General features: G+C 43.9%; 1 protein-coding gene across 1 annotated transcript in view; it reads right to left on the bottom strand.

The window, feature by feature from the left end:
* FBXO42 (F-box protein 42) overlaps window positions 1–20,603 on the bottom strand; it is a 91,631-nt gene that overhangs the window by 29,676 nt on the left and 41,352 nt on the right. The window contains exons 3-4 of the mRNA XM_029948061.1: window positions 17,975–18,091; window positions 5,447–5,581 (exon numbers count right to left, since the gene is read on the bottom strand). Of these exons, the coding sequence (XP_029803921.1) occupies window positions 5,447–5,581; window positions 17,975–18,091 (252 nt within the window). The remainder of the gene's footprint in view (window positions 1–5,446; window positions 5,582–17,974; window positions 18,092–20,603) is intronic.

The raw sequence follows: 20,603 nt of genomic DNA, 5'->3' as shown, positions 1-20,603 counted from the left end.
TTCTACCGGTTGGTTCCCACACCTACCCAGCCGCCAGCATCTGTAACCACATACTCCCTCCTGCTCCTTTGGAAAAATGTCAACGCTCCCATCCACGGCCAATCCTCTCCCTTTCTCACCCCCTGGGGACAAGCTCTAACAATCCTTCTTCTCATCCATGTCGGGTCCTCCTCTAGATCATTCCTAGCAGCATGAATGTGCTCTAAAATCTGTCATCTTAAAACACAAATGTTTCCCATCTCCATTCCCCTCCACTTAGCACCTGGTCTCTCTGCTCTCTTTTACAGCAAAACTCTCCAAAGACTGTAGTGCGCGGCTTACACTTCCTGTCTTTAACTCCCCTTTGCCCGGTGTCTTGAAACCGTTCCAAATACCTTTTCGTCCTTATCACTCACTGAAAACACTCTTTACTAAACTTAAGGATACTTCCAAGTCCTCAAATGACTTGACCTCTTCCCTGAGTAGGACCCGGCTGATTACTTCCTCCTCTCCTGGAAACTCTTTCAAGTCTGGTGGGTTCTAAGATGCTGCATTCTCCTGTTTTCCCTCACCTCAGGTATGCCTTTTCTAGTTTTTTGCTTTTTCTCTTTCTCTCCCTGATCTCCAACCACTGCTATGTCCCTCTTCCATCTTCATCCCTTCCCTGGTAATCTTGCTCAGGGAAGCCATTATGCTGAGAAGTCCCACAGGGCTATCGGGACAACTGTCTCGAGCGTGCAGGTCTCCATGGAGTTCTAGAAACATCTCCACCTGAACGTCTAAACGTGTGTTTCAAATGTAGTGTTTCAAAATGAATTTCTCATCTCTCCTGAACTTTGCCAACCTTGACCACACATAGTCTTACCCACCTCAACTAATGGAAACAGCATTCCTTCAAATGCCCGGGCTAACAATCCTTAGGGCTCTCCACACTCCAAATCCAAATCATGGGCCAATCCCGTTGGCTCTGTCCAATCCTTCCAGTTGCTAACTTGCCTAGATTACTGCTACCACTTCTTAGCTGGTCTCATTCTTAAACTTATCTTCTTAAACACTCTTCTCGGAAACCTAAATGACCAGTCATTTCACTCAAAAGAAAGAGTGAAAGTCCCCACGACAGCCTGAAAGCCTCATGCGTACAACACATTTCCGTCCATTATTTGTCCAACCCTCCTCTCCTAGAACATTCTCCATTGTTCACTCTAATTCTTCATTACCCCTTGACTGTCTCAAGCACACTCCCACCTCTGGACCTTTACACTGGTTATTCTCTCTGTTTGGAATCTTCTTTTACTTAGATATACACTTGGTTCACTTCTGGTACCCATGCAAGTCTTTGTTCTAATGCTACCTTCTCCACGAGGTCTACCCTTATCAACCTAGCTATAACTCCCTATTCCTAACCCTCCTTATCAGGCTATAATTTTGCTTTAGTACCATTAATCAGCTTCTAACATACTATATTATTTGTCATTTTAAATATGTCTTCTCTCATTTGGATTTGATCTCCATTAAGAGTGGAATTTTTGTCTGGTTTATTCACTCATGTATTCCCAGCATCTAAAACAATACCAGGCACAGAGTCGGAAATCCACAAATATTTGCTGCAAGAACACATGAAGGATGAGTGTAGAATTAAGAGAACAAAAGGAAGGACTGAGCTGTCATTTATGGGAAACCAAGCACTCTGTTTTAAGCATCAAACTCTCATAACAACTAATCACTTGATACCACCACTTAAATATGTAAAGAAATAAAAAGATTAAACTTCTTACAAATATCTGTCCATTTTAGCAAGCAGGCCCACTATCTACCTAGCTGTCTAACCTGAAGCCTAAGTCAGCCTTGACTGGCCCTCTGCCCCTCCCACAAACAATCCATCAAGATTTTCAGCTCAAATTCATCTGCTTCCCTTTATCTCTACTCCTAGGACTCTCGTCCAAGTCATCACATCCCCTCACCTGTACCGTGCAATGGCCAGTACCATGTGATGGCCGCCTAGCTGTTCTCTAGGTTTTGTTTTCTTGCCTTCTTCAATCCATTTCCTGAACAGCAGCAAAGGCGTTCTTTAAAATGTAAATTGGACCCTATTCCTCAGCTAGAAATCTCAAAATCTCTCAGACACCGGGGCGTGAATGAGTCAGCTCCACCGGTGCCACTCCACTCCTTGGTCAGCATGCTACGTCCACAAAGGTCTGTTTTCGGGTCCTCTTACATGGGCTGTTCTTTGCTGCCCCAGGGCCTCTGCACATGCTGGCCTCACTTTTTCCACTCTTCATTCTTCAAATCTCGGCAACAACAATGACAAAAAAATTGTTGCCTCCTGTTTAAAGTAGCTCTCCCCCTCTTATTCTGGCTCATTCCTTGTTTCCTCCATACTTTGTAATAATTTGCTTCCTTGGTTTTGTTTCTCCCCCATTACGAAATATGAGATATGCTTCATGCAGAGAGGGGCTCCAAGAGCAGCTGTAAAAGGAAGGGGGGAGCACCTCCCGGGAAACACCTGAGAAGTACTAGCTGTGGGGAGGTCTGGCTCAGCCAGGAAAGCCATCGTCCAGCGCCCATCACCACGACACTCCCTCTGGATGGAGCACTTCTACCACTGCAGAGGGAACAAGGATTCAGAGTAAGTCACATGAATCCCACTGGTTCGGGACTGAACTCTGTCCTCTCAAGATTCCTACGCTGAAGCCCCAACCCCAAAGTGATGGCCTTTGGAGATGGGACCTTTGGGAGATTAATCACTTTTAGATGAAGTCACAAAGCTGAGGCCCTTTAAAATGGGACTGGTGCTCTCGTAAGACATCGACGAGCCCCCAGGGCTCCATCTCTGCCCGGTGAGGACAGAGCGAGAGGGCGATGGTCTGCGAGCCGAGAAGACAGCCCTCCGCGGCCCCCTGATCGTAGACCCTGCCTCCAGAACCGTGAGAAGTCAAGTCCTGTCGCTTAAGCCCCTAGTCTCTGGCACTTTGCTGTGGCAGCCTGAACTGGCTAGGATACCACGCCACGTGAGGGGGCTCCTGTCTCACGTGCGGGGCCAGCCAGTAAAGAAGGAAAAAGACACCTGATGCGGCAGCACCCTCCAGAAAGACGCTCCATTCCAAACGAAACTGCCCCACTGTGTCTGCTGCTCTGCTCCACATGGCTACACTTTCAAAGACTGAGCCCCGCTGAGGTTATTGCTTTACATACGCTCTGCTTACGAACACAGGGAAGGAGGCTCGGCAGCTGACACCCTCCCCTCAGTCCCCTCCAACCTGCCCACCTCCGCGCACCAGGACGGTGAGTCAGCGCACCGAGGCCAATCAACAACTGCCTGTTGTTCAGAAAGACTCACTGACGTTTCAGTGAGGAAGTCATTGTGGCTGGGACTGTGACAGCATACAGAAACATGTCCTCGGGCAATCTTCCCGTGGGATTTCTGCCTGAAGGAGAATCTCATAGGATTCTTTATTAAAAACTAGTGCTTGTTTAAAAAAGGAGACATTTCAAAAAAGTGTTTCCCTCCCTCTAAAACTAGGCTCTAATTGTAGATGAGAGTGAAGTGACAAGTTAGAAAATTAAACCTTCAGGAGCTTCTATGTTCTACAAAAGGAAACAGTCTACCATTATCTTTTTAAAGTCAGTTATTTCTCTGATACTTCTACCTTGAGGATCTCAAAACACAGTCTTAGTGGTTTAAAAAAAAAGTCGCATGTCTACCTTACACAGGGAAATAAGGGGAAATACCCATAGTAGTTAGCAGTATGCCAGGAAGCTCCCACCGGTCCAGGGCTCCAATTCTAGAAGGAAGAGCAACCCTCGGGCCAAAATCGTGGTTACAAAATGGAGAAGGGGGAGTATTAGCATTTTGTGACTGGAATAGTCAAAGCTATTCTGAAATGGGAGCTGGACACCAAGTGCAGTGGCAACAGGAAGGATGCTTAAGTTGAAATCTACATTTGAGATCTGTGATTCCAAGTATCAATCAGTGTTGCTCTAAGTTCAAGAGCAGAAAAAGGGCTAGAAAAGAATCTAAAGTACACAATTCTGAGGGCCCTATAGTAGTACTAACTTCCAAAAATTTTAAGATTAACACTTGGTCTTCTTTCTAATGATTTTAATAAAGAAGTTCATCTGTACGAAACCCAGCCCCGCCTGTGAGTACCTGCTGTCAGTAGGCTCCTGCCTCCTAGATTTGTCTACGGCAGGGGAAGGAAGAGGAGCTTACAGCTTTGGGGAAGCAAGACATAGCCTCTTCTCCTGAAAAGGTTTTAAGCCCCTGGCCTAGCCATTCATAGCAGTCATTACAGAAAAAAAGAGAGGCAAAAAGTAGCCATCTGAAAATAGAACCATTTAGTCTTATTCCATATTTGCCCCAGAGAGATGCAGTCAGCTGGTCACTGATACATGGAGAACTGGCTAGTATGCCAGGGAATGAAACTCAGGTCTCTTCACTCTTGGCCCAGGGCCCTTTCTCCTATACCACGTCGCTTCCCATGTAGTAATCAAAGTAATAAATCAAGACCTGAGTAAGAAAGAAAACCCGAATCTCCTTAGTCCTAGAGTGAATTCCAATCTTGAAAAGCCACGTGAATGTCCGGGTAAAGCGTGTCAACCAATCCAGTGGAGTATGCTCAGTGCACTCTATTTCTCCATCACACTAGACCCTTCAGTCTTATGGCTGTGCCTTTCCAAACTGTCCTCCCTCAAGAGTGCAAAAACAAATCCCCACAAGGTTAAATCAAAAAGGAGAAAAATAATCCGGCTCCCGGGTGGCTCAGTCAGTCAAGCGTTCAACTTCAGCTCAGGCCATGATCTCACAGTTTGTGAGTTCAAGCCGAGTCAGGCTCTGTGTGGACAGCTTGCTTTAGATTCTGTGTCTCCCTCTCCCTTTCTGCCCCTCCCCAGCTCGTGCTCTGTCTCTCAAAAAGGAATAAACATTAAAAAGAAAAAAAATTTTTAAAGGAGAAAATAATCTGGTTTCTTTCTGCCAGAACTTCAGCACGGTGCGGCCGCGCAGGAAGGCACCTACTGGAGAACCTTCCCACGTCCCTGAGCTGTTAAGAGCAACCAGCAGAGGCATGTTCCATCCACTCCCCAGATAGCGGAGCTGGCAACCACACAAGACATTCAGAGATCTTAGCCCTGGAACAACAGCCTCTGTCAGTACACTACCGTTCTCACGATGCTTTCTGCTTGCTGCAACTCATACCAAAAAGCACATCACACCAGGGCAAGGACTTGCGAAAACCACACGAGTGAATTCACACAGTCGCACAGTAATTCTGTCAGGGCACCAACACTAATAATAAAGTATAATTTTTTTAAATTCAAAGACCTTATACAAACTCATTACTTTCAGCATTTACACAGATTTCACCGGGGGCCCTAGAACCAGAGGCCAACACCAAAACAGATCAGATGGAATTTCTATGCCAAGGGAGTTACCTGGTAAGACGGCAAAGATCAGCACTTTATCTCTTACCTGAAGCCAAAGGTCGGATCCACTCTTTGCTGTTTAGGTCAAGTCTCCAGAGGTCATTGAAAGCAGCATTGCAGCTGCTCTGGGTACAGCCTCCAAATACGTACATAGATTGATTAGCATCATAATAGCATGCACCTAGAAAGAAAATGATAAATGCTTAATTGATGTTTTATTCTGAAGCCCCTCTGACGCCTTAACTGTAATACTTATCTTTCAAAAATCAGTGATTTCAGCCATTCTGCAACTCTGGGGCCAGGTACTAACTTTCTATAACCAGCCTCATGTCTTCAGATTGGTTAATATCACATTACTCTTTGAAATAAGGTCCAGAGAGAGGCACCGGGCTGATAGTTGGAGGACTGTGCAACTCTTGATCTTGGGGTCGTGAGTTTGGGCCCCATGTTGGGTGTGGAGATGATGAAAAATAAATAAATAAACTTGAAAATATAAAGTAAAATAAAAGAAGGCTCAGAGAAAAGCTACAGAAATATTATTTCCGAGAACACTAAGCAAATTGGCAACGTCGCCATTGAATAAGACTGTCTAACTCCAGCAAGAGAACACAAGAATTCAGATTATGGGTGCTCAATGGGTAACATTTCAGTGCAGCTGCACAACTGACCAAAATCTGTATCCTCCCCCTCTAGGGCAGGCAGAGAGAGAGTCAGTGCTAACAGATGCACTCTGTCCTCCTGGTTCTCTCCTCCAGCCCTCCTCGTATTGCTTTGGCTTTCAAATAAAACCTGAAGCACAAAGTAATAGACACATGTTTACATGAAGGCAATGGCAGAAAACAATTTTAATCAATGCCATGAAGTAACCACACATAAAGATCAGTGTATCTCAGGGATCTCAGAAGTAGGATGGTCCCCAAGCTATGGAGAGAAAAGGCTCAGAAGTCATTAAACCCCTACTGCGTCTGAAAGGCACCAAGACAGGCTGCTTGGTGCTGAATAGAAAAACAGTGAGGTAACATTTAAAAAGCACCAAGGTCTCTGAGACAAGCCTTTCCAATCAGATGATTACGCACCCCTCACTGAAGGGCACCATTCCAACGAAAAGGGGTAAGTAAGGACTATGAGAAGGGCTGGGCTGCTGCCCTAAAACCAGAAGGACCAGAGAGAAAGTCTAGAGGAGAGGTACTGCCACCTTGCTTTGCCCTAAAAAGTTCATGCAGTCTCTATCCTTTGGAAATGATAACCCCATTCCTTATAGACTTGTATTTACCATCTTGGATCTCAAGAAGAGCGCCAAGCAAAACTTCCCTTTTGTTTCATGCATACTGGTAGGGAAAAGAAAAAAGAACTCTTAAAGTCTGTGTGAAGCTAGGCTGGAATAGTTCAGCATCACATAAGAGCTCGGAAAAAGTGAAAAGAAACTCAGAGATTCAACCCACGAGTGTGCAGGAACCAGTCCGCTTATTTGTAGGTCCAGGGCAGTGTAGCACACCTGTTTTTAAGATCTCTTCTGAACTCTGGCACCACTTAGTCCTAAGTTCAGAAAAAGGGAAATGCTACTGCTGTAACTGTCTCTGTGATAGGTACTAGCTCTGGGAATAACCCTCCTTTTTCCCCTTCAAGCCGCCGGCCCCAGAGGCCCTTTAAGGAGTCACTACACTAGAAAGGCCAAGTCAGAAAACCGGAGTAGCCAAGAGGTACCACTGCAGTGTATGTAGTCACTTACACCCACTGATCTCAGCCTGTGCAAGGCACAGATCCAAATCAGCTTGACCTCTGACACTGTGCAACAATGGAGCTGCAGACTTTTCAACTTTGCACATACACTACAGTATATGAAGATTTAAATGATCTTACACTTTCCACTAACTTTCTTTGCCTTTGAAAATAACTTCTAGGGGAGCCTGGGTGGCTCAGTCGGTTAAGCCTCCGACTTCGGCTCAGGTCAGATCTCACATTCGTGGGTTCGAGCCCCGCGTCAGGCTCTGTGCTGACAGCTAGCTCAGAGCCTGGAGCCTGCTTCTGGTTCTGTGTCTCCTCTCTCTACCCCTCCCCCTCTCATGCTCTGTCTCTCTCTGTATCAAAAATAAATAAAACATTTAAAAAAAAAAAAAAGAAAGAAAATAACTTCTAATCTGTATCAGTTTTAAAATCCACATCCCAGGGGCGCCTGGGTGGCTCAGTAGGTTAAGCGCCTGACTCTTGATTTTGGTTCAGGTCATGATCTCATGGTTTAGGTTCATGAGAGGAGCCCTGTGCCAGGCTCCTGGCTGGGCATGGAGCCTGCTTGGGATTCTCTCACTCCCTCTGCTGCTCCCCTCACCTCAAGAAAGCCTATTAAGAAGTAAAATCCTATGAGACTCCAATGCTCATATTTCAGATTGGTTAAGAACTGCAAGTAACAAGGGGCACCTGGGTGGCCCAGTAGGTTAAGCATCCAACTCTTGATTTCAGCTCAGGTCATGATCTCACTCATGGTTGAGTCTGAGCCCTGTGTCAGGCTCTTCTGCTTCGGATTCTCTCTCTCTCTGACTCTCCCCTGCTTATACACATATGCGTGCACACAGTCTCTCTCTCAAAAATAAATCAATATTTTTTTTTAAAAAAAGGACTGCAAATAATGAGGGATCAAGTTTAGCTGATATTAAACAAACAAAATGGATTATTTGCTGGAGCCACACTTCAATCTCCACTAAAGGAGCTGCGCTTCAGACAGCTTGGTCTTCTCATACCTTTCTTGAACTAGCTGCTCCAACAAATTGAATGAAACTTTGAACTGAACCAACTGGTACAAGGCATAAAAGAATATTTTCTTCTCGATAACCCATACTTACAGAAAATAAATTAGCAATGTCCTATGACTTCTGAAACCTTAATGTGTGTCCATTACACCACTGTTTATCAAGACAAATCTGTGATTTCATAACTAAGGGTCAAGGGCTCATTTAGATCTCCTTGTTCTTCAAAGATCAACTCTTCGCAGCTGCCTCCTTCATATAGCAAAGGAGCACAGTGCCTTTATTTTTCAAAGAGGTAGCAAACATTCTCCTCTATTTGGATTGAAAACTCGGCCCACAGCTGGGCCCCATGAGGTCCTTGCCACATGTATTTTAATCCTACACTAAAATAAGGCAACTGGCATTCTCCTGCTTCTCTTTGAACAAAGGTTTCTGGACGACGAAGGCACAGGCCAGACTACACAAAGCTGGCAGGACTACATGACGAGTCTCCACACTGCATTCTCAATGTCTACCACTTAATTAGCAATGAAGCTTAGAGAGGACGCTTAGAGAGGAAGTCAATTTGGGCAGCTATGTTTAGAACTCCAATATAATGGAATGAGAAAAGAGCCATAAATAATACACTCAAATATTTTAAGCATCCTACTAAACTTTTGTTTATGGTCTATTTTTATTTAAAACATCTACATATTGGTCTGGGGGCCAGGGTTGAGGAGACTCAACAAGTTCAATGGGCCTTTTAGAAAAAAATTAAGAATTTAAGCAAATACCAGTGTTCAAGTAGTCATTTCCCTTTTACCAACGTTCTCCACCCAAACAGTTTTCTTTTCAAAACATCTAGGCCACTGGAATGTGCAACACAAAAGTTATAGTTCATAGTACAGTATGAATACTCTAAGAAGCAACATGAAGAAGGCTTATTCTAGGGACGGCTAGGGGGGCTCAGTCGGTTAAGCGCCCAACTCTTGGTTTTGGCTCAAGTCATGATCTCATGGTTTCGTGGGTTCAAGCCCCACATCAGGCTCTGGGCTGGCAGCATGGAGCCTGCTTGGGATCTTCTCTCTCTGCCCCTCCCCCACCTGTGCTGTCCATGTCCCTCAAAATAAACAAACAAACTTAAAAAAAAAAAAGAATGCTTATTCTAACTGCTACATTTCTTCAAATCTTCTGAAATGGCTTGACTGCTCCATGAACAACTATTGCAAAACATACATTTCCAGTTAATATCTAATAACCCCACTCAAAGACAAGTCAAATATTCATATTAACACACAGCAAGCAAGCAGTTCTTTGGCCTCCTAAACACTTCCCTTCCTCTCTAGAGCAAGGTCTTTCAGCTGTTTCAGACTTCCCATGATGCCCGGGAGTCACTCTAGAAATGTTTCCTGGACTCTAACTTCTGCACATCCGGATGTTAAACTCTTGGTTGGTTTGCACCTGTTTCCAGGGAAAGGTCCTGAGGCATGTGTCTCCTCCTCGGAGACTGTGCCGTCAGTGCCTCACTCGACAAGCCGGGGTGTGTTTGACGAAGCCTGTAATTACACAACTGTGGAACGAGCAAGGCTGGTTAGCCGGCTGGGGCCTGCTTAGCACCTACAGGGGCACAACCAGCATGGGAGTGACATGACCTGACCCTATTTGCAGCCTAAACTCAAATACAAAAAGCATGATGCTGGAGACTCAACAGATGCCTAAATCCACCTGAAGAGGACTTTCTCTGTTAGTCAAGGCTTGCATGGTCGGTCATGTGCACACTCACCAAAAAGTTAGGAAAACTGGCTTCATTTTACTTCCCCTGCCTTTCGGGCCCAGACTTTTACACCGGAGAGAGGCTGTGCTGCTACACCTTCGTTACTCTTAGTTTCACAGAATTCAACAGATTTCAACTATGAATGAAGGGCTGTGAGCGGTGCGTGGACACCTAAGGCCTGGGGCCTGCTTGTCCTCAGGAGACAACCACTTGTGGGGGTGACTTCTTCATCACCCTGTCACCCTGCAGGTTAAAACGTACTTTTGTGGGGCGCTTGGGTGGCTCAGCTGGTGGAGTGTCTGACTTCAGCTCATCACGGTTTGTGGGTTCAAGTGCTGCATCAGGCTGTGCTGACAGCTCAGAGCCTGGAGCCTCCTTTGGACTCTGTGTCTCCCTCTCTCTGCCCCTCCCCCCTGCCCCAACTTGTGCTCTGACTGTCTCTCAAAAATAAACATTTAAAAAAAAATTTTTTTAAATGGGGCTCCTGGGTGGCGCAGTTGGTTGAGCATCCAACTTTGGCTCAGGTCATGATCTCATGATTCATGAGTTCAAGCCCCACATCAGGCTCTGGGCTGACAGCTCAGAGCCTGGAGCCTGCTTCGTTCGGGTTTTGTGTCTCCCTCTCTCTCTGCCCCTCCCCTGCTCATGCTCTGTCTCTCTGTCTTGAAAATAAACACTTAGAAACTGCAATACAATCTAAGTTTATTCTGGGAGTGTTTGCTGTATAATTGGATTCAGTGAAATGTTTAGAGGTGGAGTAGGCATGACTTTGAGTAGATAATGAAAGAAAATGCAAAATGCTTATTGACTCATGATGTGGTTTCATCTTAGCTTGGGCAAACCATGCAGGATTTAATATATAGTAGCAGAATATTTACTATTGAAGCTTGAAAACGTGAGTTCTTTGTGTGCAATCTTTCATTTATGCATGTGAGAGGGTTTTCTTTTTTTAATATTTTTACATTGTAGTACTTGTTTTGCTTGTTGGGGGTGTTTGCTTATTTAATACATTCCGTCAAGGACAGAAATTACATGCTGGTTTTTTTTTCCCCATAGGAAGTGTGTCTTGGGTTTTTCCCTTATTATTTTCTTTACTTTTTTTTTCCTCTTCTTTTTTTGGTGGTGTGGGTGGTTATGTTTAAATGAAGTTGCTTTTACAACACCAAAGACGTAATCATCCATTTCCTACATAAAAGGTAGCTACTTTTTTGCATGGACCTCAAGTATATTGTAGTATAGAGGTGGAATTTAAGGAAATTTAAGCAGGCTGTGTTGTAGCTTATGGGCAAGTAATAAATTGTATCATGTATCTTGAATGTATCATAGATAAGCTGCTACATAACGACTGCCACTTCAGATAGCTGTGAGATTAGGTGATTAGTTGTTACTTAACCTTCTAATTTCTGTATAAGTCTAATTACGTGAAATAGAAGTTGGTGTTTTGATTTTTTACTTTGCTTTTCTGTTTGGAGTGTCATTGTAACTACTGTATTGTAAATGATGGAAAATAACTGCATATGTTAAAAAAATAAATTGTGTTATATTCAAAATAAAATAAAATCGATAGCTAAAAAAAAAAAAGAAAAGAAACAAAAAAAAACCCCAAAACATATTTTTATGATTGTTCCCTTGATTAAATTTCCTAGCAACCCTTTAGCATAAAGAGAATTTGTTACACACATTTTACAGATGAGATGTGGGTTAGAAGAGCCAAGGAGGGGTGCCTGGCTGACTCAGCTGGTGGAATGTATGACTCTTGATCCTGGGGTCATGAATTTAAGCCCATTCACAATGCAGCAAAGAGATTACTTAAAAATAAAAAATATTTAAAAAATAAAAATAAAAAAAGAAGAGCCAAGGAACTTGCTTCCTAAGTTTGAAAGTCACCTTTCACATGCAACCTCTCTGACAAAGACAATTATGGCACAGATGGTACTAAGAGGTGAGAAAAAGGCAAGAGTGTTTTAGGGTGTATGAGCAGAGAAAACAAAAAGACCTTACTCTCCATGGCAGAGAGCGTGGGAAGAGTTTGTGAAGAGGTGGCTTTTGGGTTTATGTCCGAGGTGGGTTTTAGAGGAAAGAACACTGTTAGTTCATTAACAACAGGCAAACAAGTCCAGGGACGAACAAGGAATTGGAGAGAAAGGGAGAAGGAAGTCAAGGCATCCAGACAAGGTCATCAGTTTGGGAAGTGTAAGAGCTCACGAGGAGTCTCGTGTGGGTGCAGCCTGGCCGTGGGAGGGTGTGGCAGAGACGCAGGCTGAGAGAGTAAGCTGGGGCCTTGAAAGCCAAGGAAAACGGAAACTCCTCCATCAGCGTGGAGAGGCGGAGGTTTTTTAGCACAGAGTGACAAGACCTTACTGATGCTTCAGGCCTGCAGTGGTTCCCAACGGGGACTCCTGTCATTTTAGGCAGGTCCATTTTCCTCGTGTAGGAGCAGCCCATTCACAGCAGGACACCCAGCATTCCTGGCCCTCGCCTACTAAATGCATACAGTGCTATCCAATCAAGCAACTGAACGATCACCTAACAGATTGCCAAATGCCCTAGGAGGTGGCACCGTCCCCAGTTTTAGAGATGGTTGCCAACAGTGTCTAGTCCAGGTTCAGACGAAGAACCTGAGCTTCTTTAATTTCTTAAAGGTTTATTTTTGAGAGAGACAGAATTCTAGTGGGGGACTTGCAGAGAGAGAGGGAGACACAGAATCTGAAGCAGGCTCCAGGCTCTGAGCTGTCAGCACAGAGCACAACATGGGGTTCAAATTCACGACCGTGAGATCAAGACCTAAGCTGAAGTCAGACGCTTAACCAACTGAGCCACCCAGGTGCCCCCTGAACTTCTTAGTTATGCAAGAAGACCATTTAGAAAAGATTTAGGAAATACAGAATGATTAACTCATAAATGTGAGTAATGGGAAAAATAAGGAAAGATTGAGAGAGATTGCAGAGATGGACGGAATCAACAAGATCTGACTTTTGTTACTGAAAGAAGAGGAACTGAGGATAAATCCAAGAATTGAAGCTTGTGTAACTGAAAGAATGATAATGCCATTAACTAAATTATGGAGAGGAGAAAATTCAGGGGGAACCACTGAATTCCACTGTTAGCTGACTAGCTATGAAGCATCTGTGCATCTCTGTGGCAATATGAGCACAGAACTGAAATGCAGATCTCCAGCTTAAAGTGAATCGGGAGTAAGAAATGAAATTGAGGGGTATCTGGATGGCTTAGTCTGTCACATCTAACTCTTGACTTCAGCTCAGGTCATGACCCCAGGGTCACGGGACTGAGCCTTGTGTCAGGCTCCATGCTGAGCTTGAGGCCCACATGAGAGTCTTTCCCCATCTCTTCCCTCCCCTGCCAGCCCCTCTCCCCAACTTGCATGCTCTCTCTCTGAAAGGAAGGAAGGAAGGAAGGGAGGGAGGGAGGAAAATTGAGTTTTGGGGAGAAACATGCATTAGGAAGAGGAAGGAGCTAAGGAAAGACATTGAAGGAATTCCTTGTTTTCAATCTATTCTGAAAAATGCCCATTTCTGTAATGGTTCTCTTTAGTCTGCCAGCACACAGAAAGAAAACAGTGAGAGATGGGCTGCAGGAAAGGAAATAAGACATACATATACCTTTAAAAAAAATCTATGGCACCTTTGCAGCGCCTGGGTGGCTTAGTCAGTTAAGCGTCCGACTTCAGCTCAGGTCATGATCTCACAGTTTGTGGGTTCGAGCCCTGCGTCAGGCTCTGTGCTGACAGCTTAGAGCCTGGAGCCTGCTTCAGATTCTGTGTCTCCTCTCTCTTTGCCATTCCTCTGCTTACTTTCTGTCTCTCTTGCAAAAATAAATAAATGTTAAAAAAATTTTTTTTCATCGATGGCACCTTTTCAAGATATGAAAAAATTTTAAGGTAAAAACAAATTTTGCAATCCACCAATCTCTGAATTTCTGTGGGCTTATTCACTGTATTTTTCAAATAACTGTCTCTATTTTGTAATGATACTCTTTCAAAAGCTAGTTAACTGAGAATTTTTTTTTCTTCTCTCATTAGAAAACTGAACTGTCTGTCCTGTGATAATTCCTCACCTGTGAACAATTCCCAGCTTGGTTTCTACTTCATCCAGACTCCGTTTCCCTCATTTAGAGTTCTTAAAACTACTTGTTTCAAAAAACCATCTTAAAACAGTCTTTAGAAACTCTTGTCTCTGCTTCTTATTCCTATTACCTATCAGTAACTGAAGTTAATCCTCCCTCAAGAATAAATACTGGATCTAACAGAGATTCCCTTATAGTTTCATTACATATCCTTAAAAAATTTTTTTGTTGTTGTTGGGGTGCCTGGGTGACTCAGTCAGTTAAGTGTCCAACTTCAGCTCAGGTCATGATCTCATGGTCCGTGAGTTTGAGTCCTACGTTAGGCTCTGTGCTGACAGCTCAGAGCCTGGAGCTTGCTTCAGATTCTGTGTCTCATTCTCTCTCTGCCCCTCCCATGCTCATGCTCTGTCTCTCAAAACTGAATAAATGTTAAAAAAATTTTTTTTATATAAGTTTTTTTGTTGATGTTTATTTATTTTTGAGAGACAGAGAGAGACAGAGAATGAGGGGGGGGGGGGAAGGTCAGAGGGAGAGGGAGACACAATCCTAAGCAGGTTCCAGGCTCTGAGCTGTCAGCACAGAGCTGGATCTGGGGACTTGAACTCACGAACCTGTGAGATCATGACTTAAGCCAAAGTGACTAAGCCACCCAGGTGCCCCTCATTACATATTCTTGACAAGGATTCATTTCTAGTCTACTCCAGCAATTGTTAAAGTGTGGACTCCTGAAAGCATTCAAGACTCTTTTGAAACTATTTTTGTAGTAAGAAGAGGAGGAGGGGGAGGAAGGGGGGGAGAGGAGAAGGAGGGAGGGAGAGTAGTAATAGTAGCCTGGGCTTTGTTTTTATGTTTGTTTGCTTTTTAACATTTATTCATTTTTTAAGAGACCGAGTGAAAGGGGGAAGGGGCAGAGAGATAGGGATACACAGAATCTGAAGCAAGTTCGAGGCTCTGTCAGCACAGAGACAGATCTAGGGCTTATACTCACGAACCGTGAGATCATGACCTGAGCCAAAGTCAGATGCTCAATGAACTGAGCCACACAAGTCCCCCTGTTTTTGTTTTTATTATTTATCTAATTTGAAAGAGAGTGAGCAAGTAAGTGTGAGCGGGGGAGGGAGAGAGGGAGGGAGGGAGGGAGGGAGAGAGGGAGGAAGGGAGAGAGGGAGGAAGGGAGAGAGGGAGGGAGAAAGGGAGAGAGAAACACCCAAGCAGGCACCATGGTGTCAGCATAGAGCCCAATTTGGGGCTCAATCTCATGAACTGTTAAGATCACAATCTAAGCTGAAATCAAGAGATGCACAACAAATGGACTGAGCCAGTTTTGGGGGTTTTTTCAGTAGTTGCTGTTAATGCCTTTTCTACTATGCTGACATCTGCACTAGTGGTACAAAAGCAATGCTGGGAAAAACTGTTTCAGCCTGTGCAAAAACTCAAGGCAGGGGGATTAAACTAAAGAAAGAAAACCAGTTCTGACTTCACAGACCCCCAAAAGTTCTCACAGATTGCCCCCCTGGGGCTTTCCAACAGTAAAAGTGAAAACAGCTCCTCGAGAGAACTGAGAACACAGCAATTATTTGGCCTGCTCCTTTGATCTATTTAGATCCAGTTCAAAGACAATGATAAATTATAATTACGTACTGAATTCTCCTCTGCAAATGAGAATACAACAGAGGGTTTGGGACAGCCAGCCTCCAAGATGGCCTCCAAAGGTCCTCACTGCCTGGTATTTACTCTGCTGGTCAATCTCTGTGTGACCAATGGAACGGAGCAGGAAAGAGATTCCATTCAGAGATTGGGTTGTAAAAGACACCAAGGCTTCTGCTTGGTATTTCTCTCTCTCTCTCTATCTCTCTCTCTCCAACCATTCATTCTGTGGGAAGCCAGCTACCAAGTCATCCGCAGCTCCATGCAGAAGTCCAAGTCCCTTTTTTTTTAAAATGTTTATTTATGAGAGAGACAGAGACAGAGTGCGACATGGGGCTCGAACCCATGAACCCCGAGATCATGACCTGAGCCGAAGTCGGACGCCTAACCCACTAAGCCATACAGGTGCTCCCAGAGGTCCAAGTCCTAAGGAACAGATGCCTCCTGTGAACCGTTACTTGAGTGAACTTGGAAGCAGATCCCCTGGGCCACAGTCAAGCTTTCAGGTGACTATAGCCCTGGCTGACAGACTGGCTGCAACTTCATCAGAGAGCCTGAGCCAGGACCTAACCACACCCAGATTTCTGACCCTTGGGAACTCTGTGGGATAATGTTTTAAGCTGCTAAGTTAAAAAAAATTTTTTTAATGGTTTATTTATTTTTGAGAGAGAAAGAGAGATAGCAATGAGCAGGGGAGGGTCAGAGAGAGAGGGAGACAGAATCTGAAGATAGGCTCCAGGCTCTGAGCTAGCTGTCAGCACAGAGCCCAATGCGGGGCTTGAACCCCCAAACCACGAGATCATGACCTGAGCCGAAGTCGAACGCTCAGCTGACTGAGCCACCCAGGCGCCCCAAGATGCTAAGTTTTTTAAACAACGTGGATAACTAAGATACTCTCTTCCCTCAAGAGATCCAAATATCCACACTTATCATGATAAGCATTAGTACTGTACGGAGTACTGAATCACTACACTGGACACCTGAAACTAATATAACACTCTATACTAACTATACTGAGATTAAAATTAAAAACTTAATAACAAAGAAAGGTTCAAAATTAGTATTAGTATTAAAGAGTATCAAAAAGTATCAAAATTAGTATTCCAGATAACAACATAGGCTAAGAACAGGAAAATCTTTTCTATGAATTAAAGAGTTGAGAGGTTTCACGAAGGAGCGAGGACTTCAATGGCGTCTCCACGGAAAGGCAGGCTTCCGCTGAGGGGACACGAATACCCCAGAGAGGAAGAATCCCGCACGGCCATGTGACAGCTTGAAAGAGGAGAGCTCTTGGGAAACACTGGGGGTGAAGTGGTAAATGTGAACACAGGTCACATGAAAGGGCGCTCTGTATATGAGACCAAGTTTAGCTTTTATCTTGTAAGCAACAGGCACTGAAGGTTTCTGAACATGCAAGTAATGGAATTAAAGCTGTAATTACGAGAAAGTTTCTCAGAGCCCGCCCCCCCCCCCCAGCACAAGCTTTCTTTATGGAGAACCAGTGATAATATACCTTTACTACACTGCAGCTTAATCTCATTTTCATGAAGGTATGATTCACTAATAGAATAAAATGGTGTCTAGAAAAATCAAAGTAAAATGGAGGGTTAATTCTAGAATAATCTAAAAACTCTAAATTAGGGGCGCTTGGGTGGCTCAGTCAGTTAAGCATCCGACTTTGGCTCAGGTCACGATTCTGCGGTTTGTGGGTTCGAGCCCCGCGTTGGGCTGTGGTGACAGCTCAGAGCCTAGACCCTGCTTCAAATTCTGTGTTGCCCTCTCTCTCTGCCCCTCCCTTGCTCGTGCTCTCTCTCTTTCTCAAAAATAAACATTACAAAAATAAAAATAAATAAAAATAAAAAACAAAAACTCTGTATCTTATTTGCCAGAGCATTTATAATTTTACTATTTAAATTGGCATTTTAAAATTAATACCCTTCATGTTCAAAACTTTTGTGTGACCCCAGCCAAATGCAGTGTTTGCTAAACATATACTACGTTAAAATAAATGATTTTAACACTTAACCTCTGGCTACTCCTTAAGTAGGACCTCAGAAATACCCTCCTGCACTTCTTGTTTTCCCCTTACTTGATGTCAGTGCTCAAGTCTAAGATAACACCTTGACCTCTTTGGGGTAGAGACATTAGAAAAATTCAAATATAAAATTATATACCAAGGTGCCCTCCTACACTGTGCTTAGGCTCACACTCTTCCCTGATTCTAAAGTTAACCTAAGTCCTCATTTTACATTCTCTTCATTAAAAATCATACAGAACACATGCCCCCAGAGGGATACTTGGAGCTATGACCACAGGCAGGGCGCCCTCCGCTCTCGCACTAAATACTCACTGTGTGAGAACCGCTGGGTGATTGGGGTTCCAGGATACGGGTAAGTCCGGCTCTCCCACTGAATGTTTCCTTCCTGGACAGCCTTTATGAAGCCATGGTAACACTGGTGGGCGACACCTAAAGACAAAAGTAACATATGCTTCAGCCTGGACACTTCACTTTTCCATGAAATTATTAAAACTGCATCTATTAACTGTCATATCACTTTTATAAAACCTAAGTTTCTTGGAGGAACTCCAATTTCTCTTATTTTTCATTCAGAGTAAGAAACAGAATTTCAAAAGTAGAAGATCCAATGTTTTCCCCTTACCAAGGCTCAGGGTGACTAAGTGTTACAAAGCTCAAGGGTACAATATGAGCTCACACTAGAACTCTGCTCCCCTTTACGTCCTATCTGAAAGCAACACATTAAAATAATTGGTAGGGGCGCCTGGGTGGCTCAGCCAGTAGAGCATGCTACCCTTGATGTTGGGGTTGTAAGTCTGAGCCCCAGGATAGGCATAGAGTTTACGTTAAAAATAAGTAAGTAGCTGGGGTGCCTAGGTGGCTGAGTCAGTTAAGCATCCAACTCTTGCTTTTGACTCAGGTCATGATATTGTGGTTCACGAGATTGAGCCCCAAGTCGGGCTCTATGCTGACAACACAAAGCCTGCTTGGGATTCCCTCTCTCCCCACCTCTCCCACTCACACGTTCTCTCTCTCTTTCTCAAAATAAACAAATAAGCTTTAAAAAATAAAGCAAAGGAACTGGGGGTAACTTAGCTTTGTGAGAAAGAGCAAGGTGAAGCAGAGCCTGGAGAAAGACAATGGGGCTCATTCGTACCTGCAGCTGGCCCACGGCAACCAAGCACATTCCATTAAACACAGAGATGGTTAGCAGCTTACACTGAATTATGAAATGATGAATTTGTTACTAAGGAAAGCTGTTTTAAAAAGTGACCGCTTTAACTATAACGTAGATACATGTCATCATACATTTGCTCAAACTCACAGAACGTGCACCCCAATGTAAACTATGGACTGTGGGGCATGATGTGTCCATGCAGGCTCATCAACTGTAACAAACGCACTGCTATGTGGGGGGATGTTGATAGCAGGGGAAGCTGTGGATGTGGGAAAACAGGACACCTCTAACCTTTCCGCTCAATTTTGCTGTGAACCTAAAACCACTCTAAAAAATAAAGTCTATACGGCGCCTGGATGGCTCACAGGAGAGCATCCGACGTGGGCTCTGGCCGTGATCTCACGGTTCATGAATTCAAGCCCTGCACTGGGCTCTCTGCTGTCAGCATGGAGCCTGCTACAGATCTCTGGATCCTTTGTCTCCCTTTCTCTGCTCCTTCCCAGCTTGAGCTCTCAAGAAAGAAAAGAAAAGAAAAGAAAAGAGAAGAGAAGAGAAGAGAAGAGAAGAGAAGAGAAGAGAAGAGAAGAGAAGAAAAGAAAAGAAAAGAAAAGAAAAGAAAGAAAGAAAGAAAGAAGTCTTTTTTTTTTTTTTTTTAAAGGTGAGAGCTTCATGTTTCCGGAACAATCTATGTTTTTAACACACGAAATGACTACCTTATTTCAAAGAGCAACACTCTGAATGAAGAGTATAACAAATTATGTTATACTTCGAAAGAATGTATCATTTTTTAATTCATGTCACTTTAGCGGACCCTTGAGCAGGATCACAGTATTTAAACATGTTTTCGAATGAGACTACTATCCCTCGGCTGAACTCACAGTTAAAAACTGGAATATTAAAGAGACAGGCATCTTTAATGTGACTGCCCTGCCGATAATGAAGAAAGTGACGGATCTGCAAATGCTGAATTGAGGAGAGGCAGTAATGAGTAAGAGACAGATACCTAATGCCGAGGGGTGGGGGTGGGAGAGCCGTCCTGGCAGAGACTTCCTTCTCCCAGAAGAGCTACGACTGTGAGTACTAGGTTAGGGTTCCGCTCGCTTTAAAACACACACACGTCAAAATAGGAAGAATGCCAAATAAAACCAAGAATAAACTCATGTATCTGATTTGATTATAGCCCTTCATCTGTGATTCCGCCACCTCTATTTTAAAGGTGAAATCATCTATTCCACAGGGTAGGCATCTGATCTCTACTGAAGAGTCCATTAAATCTGCCAAGAGAAAGCAAGCTGTGCATTACCAGTTACAAGCAGATGAGCAAAATCTAAAGGTTTTCTTTTCTAACATTTCTGACTGCTTGTTCCCACCAGCAAAGAACAAACTGATATAACCTTTGCTTTGATCAAACTTTATTCAACTGGCCTGGGTTTCATTCAAAAATGGGCTCTTTCCAGTTAAAATATAATAAAGCCAAATAACTGCTATCTATAAGTTAAAAATACACCAGCCCTGGTAAGTACAACATTTAGCTAAAGTTGAAATCCTGATTAGAAAATGGAGGGGGGTGGGGCGCCTGGGTGGTTCAGTCAGTTGAGCGTCCAACTTCGGCTCAGGTCATGATCTCACAGTTCGTGGGTTTGAGCCCCACGTCGGACTCTGTGCTGACAGCTCAGAGCCTGGCGCCTGCTTCCAACTCTGTGTGTCTCTCTCTCTCTGCCCCTCCCTTACTCATGATCTGTCTGTCTCTCTCTCTCTCAAAAAATAAATAAATGTTTAAAAAAA

Source organism: Suricata suricatta, chromosome 8 (genome assembly GCF_006229205.1).
Source record: "Suricata suricatta isolate VVHF042 chromosome 8, meerkat_22Aug2017_6uvM2_HiC, whole genome shotgun sequence".
NCBI lineage: Eukaryota > Metazoa > Chordata > Mammalia > Carnivora > Herpestidae > Suricata > Suricata suricatta.
The sequence above is the reverse complement of the archived record's forward strand: the minus strand, read 5'-3'. Positions and strand labels throughout refer to the sequence as shown.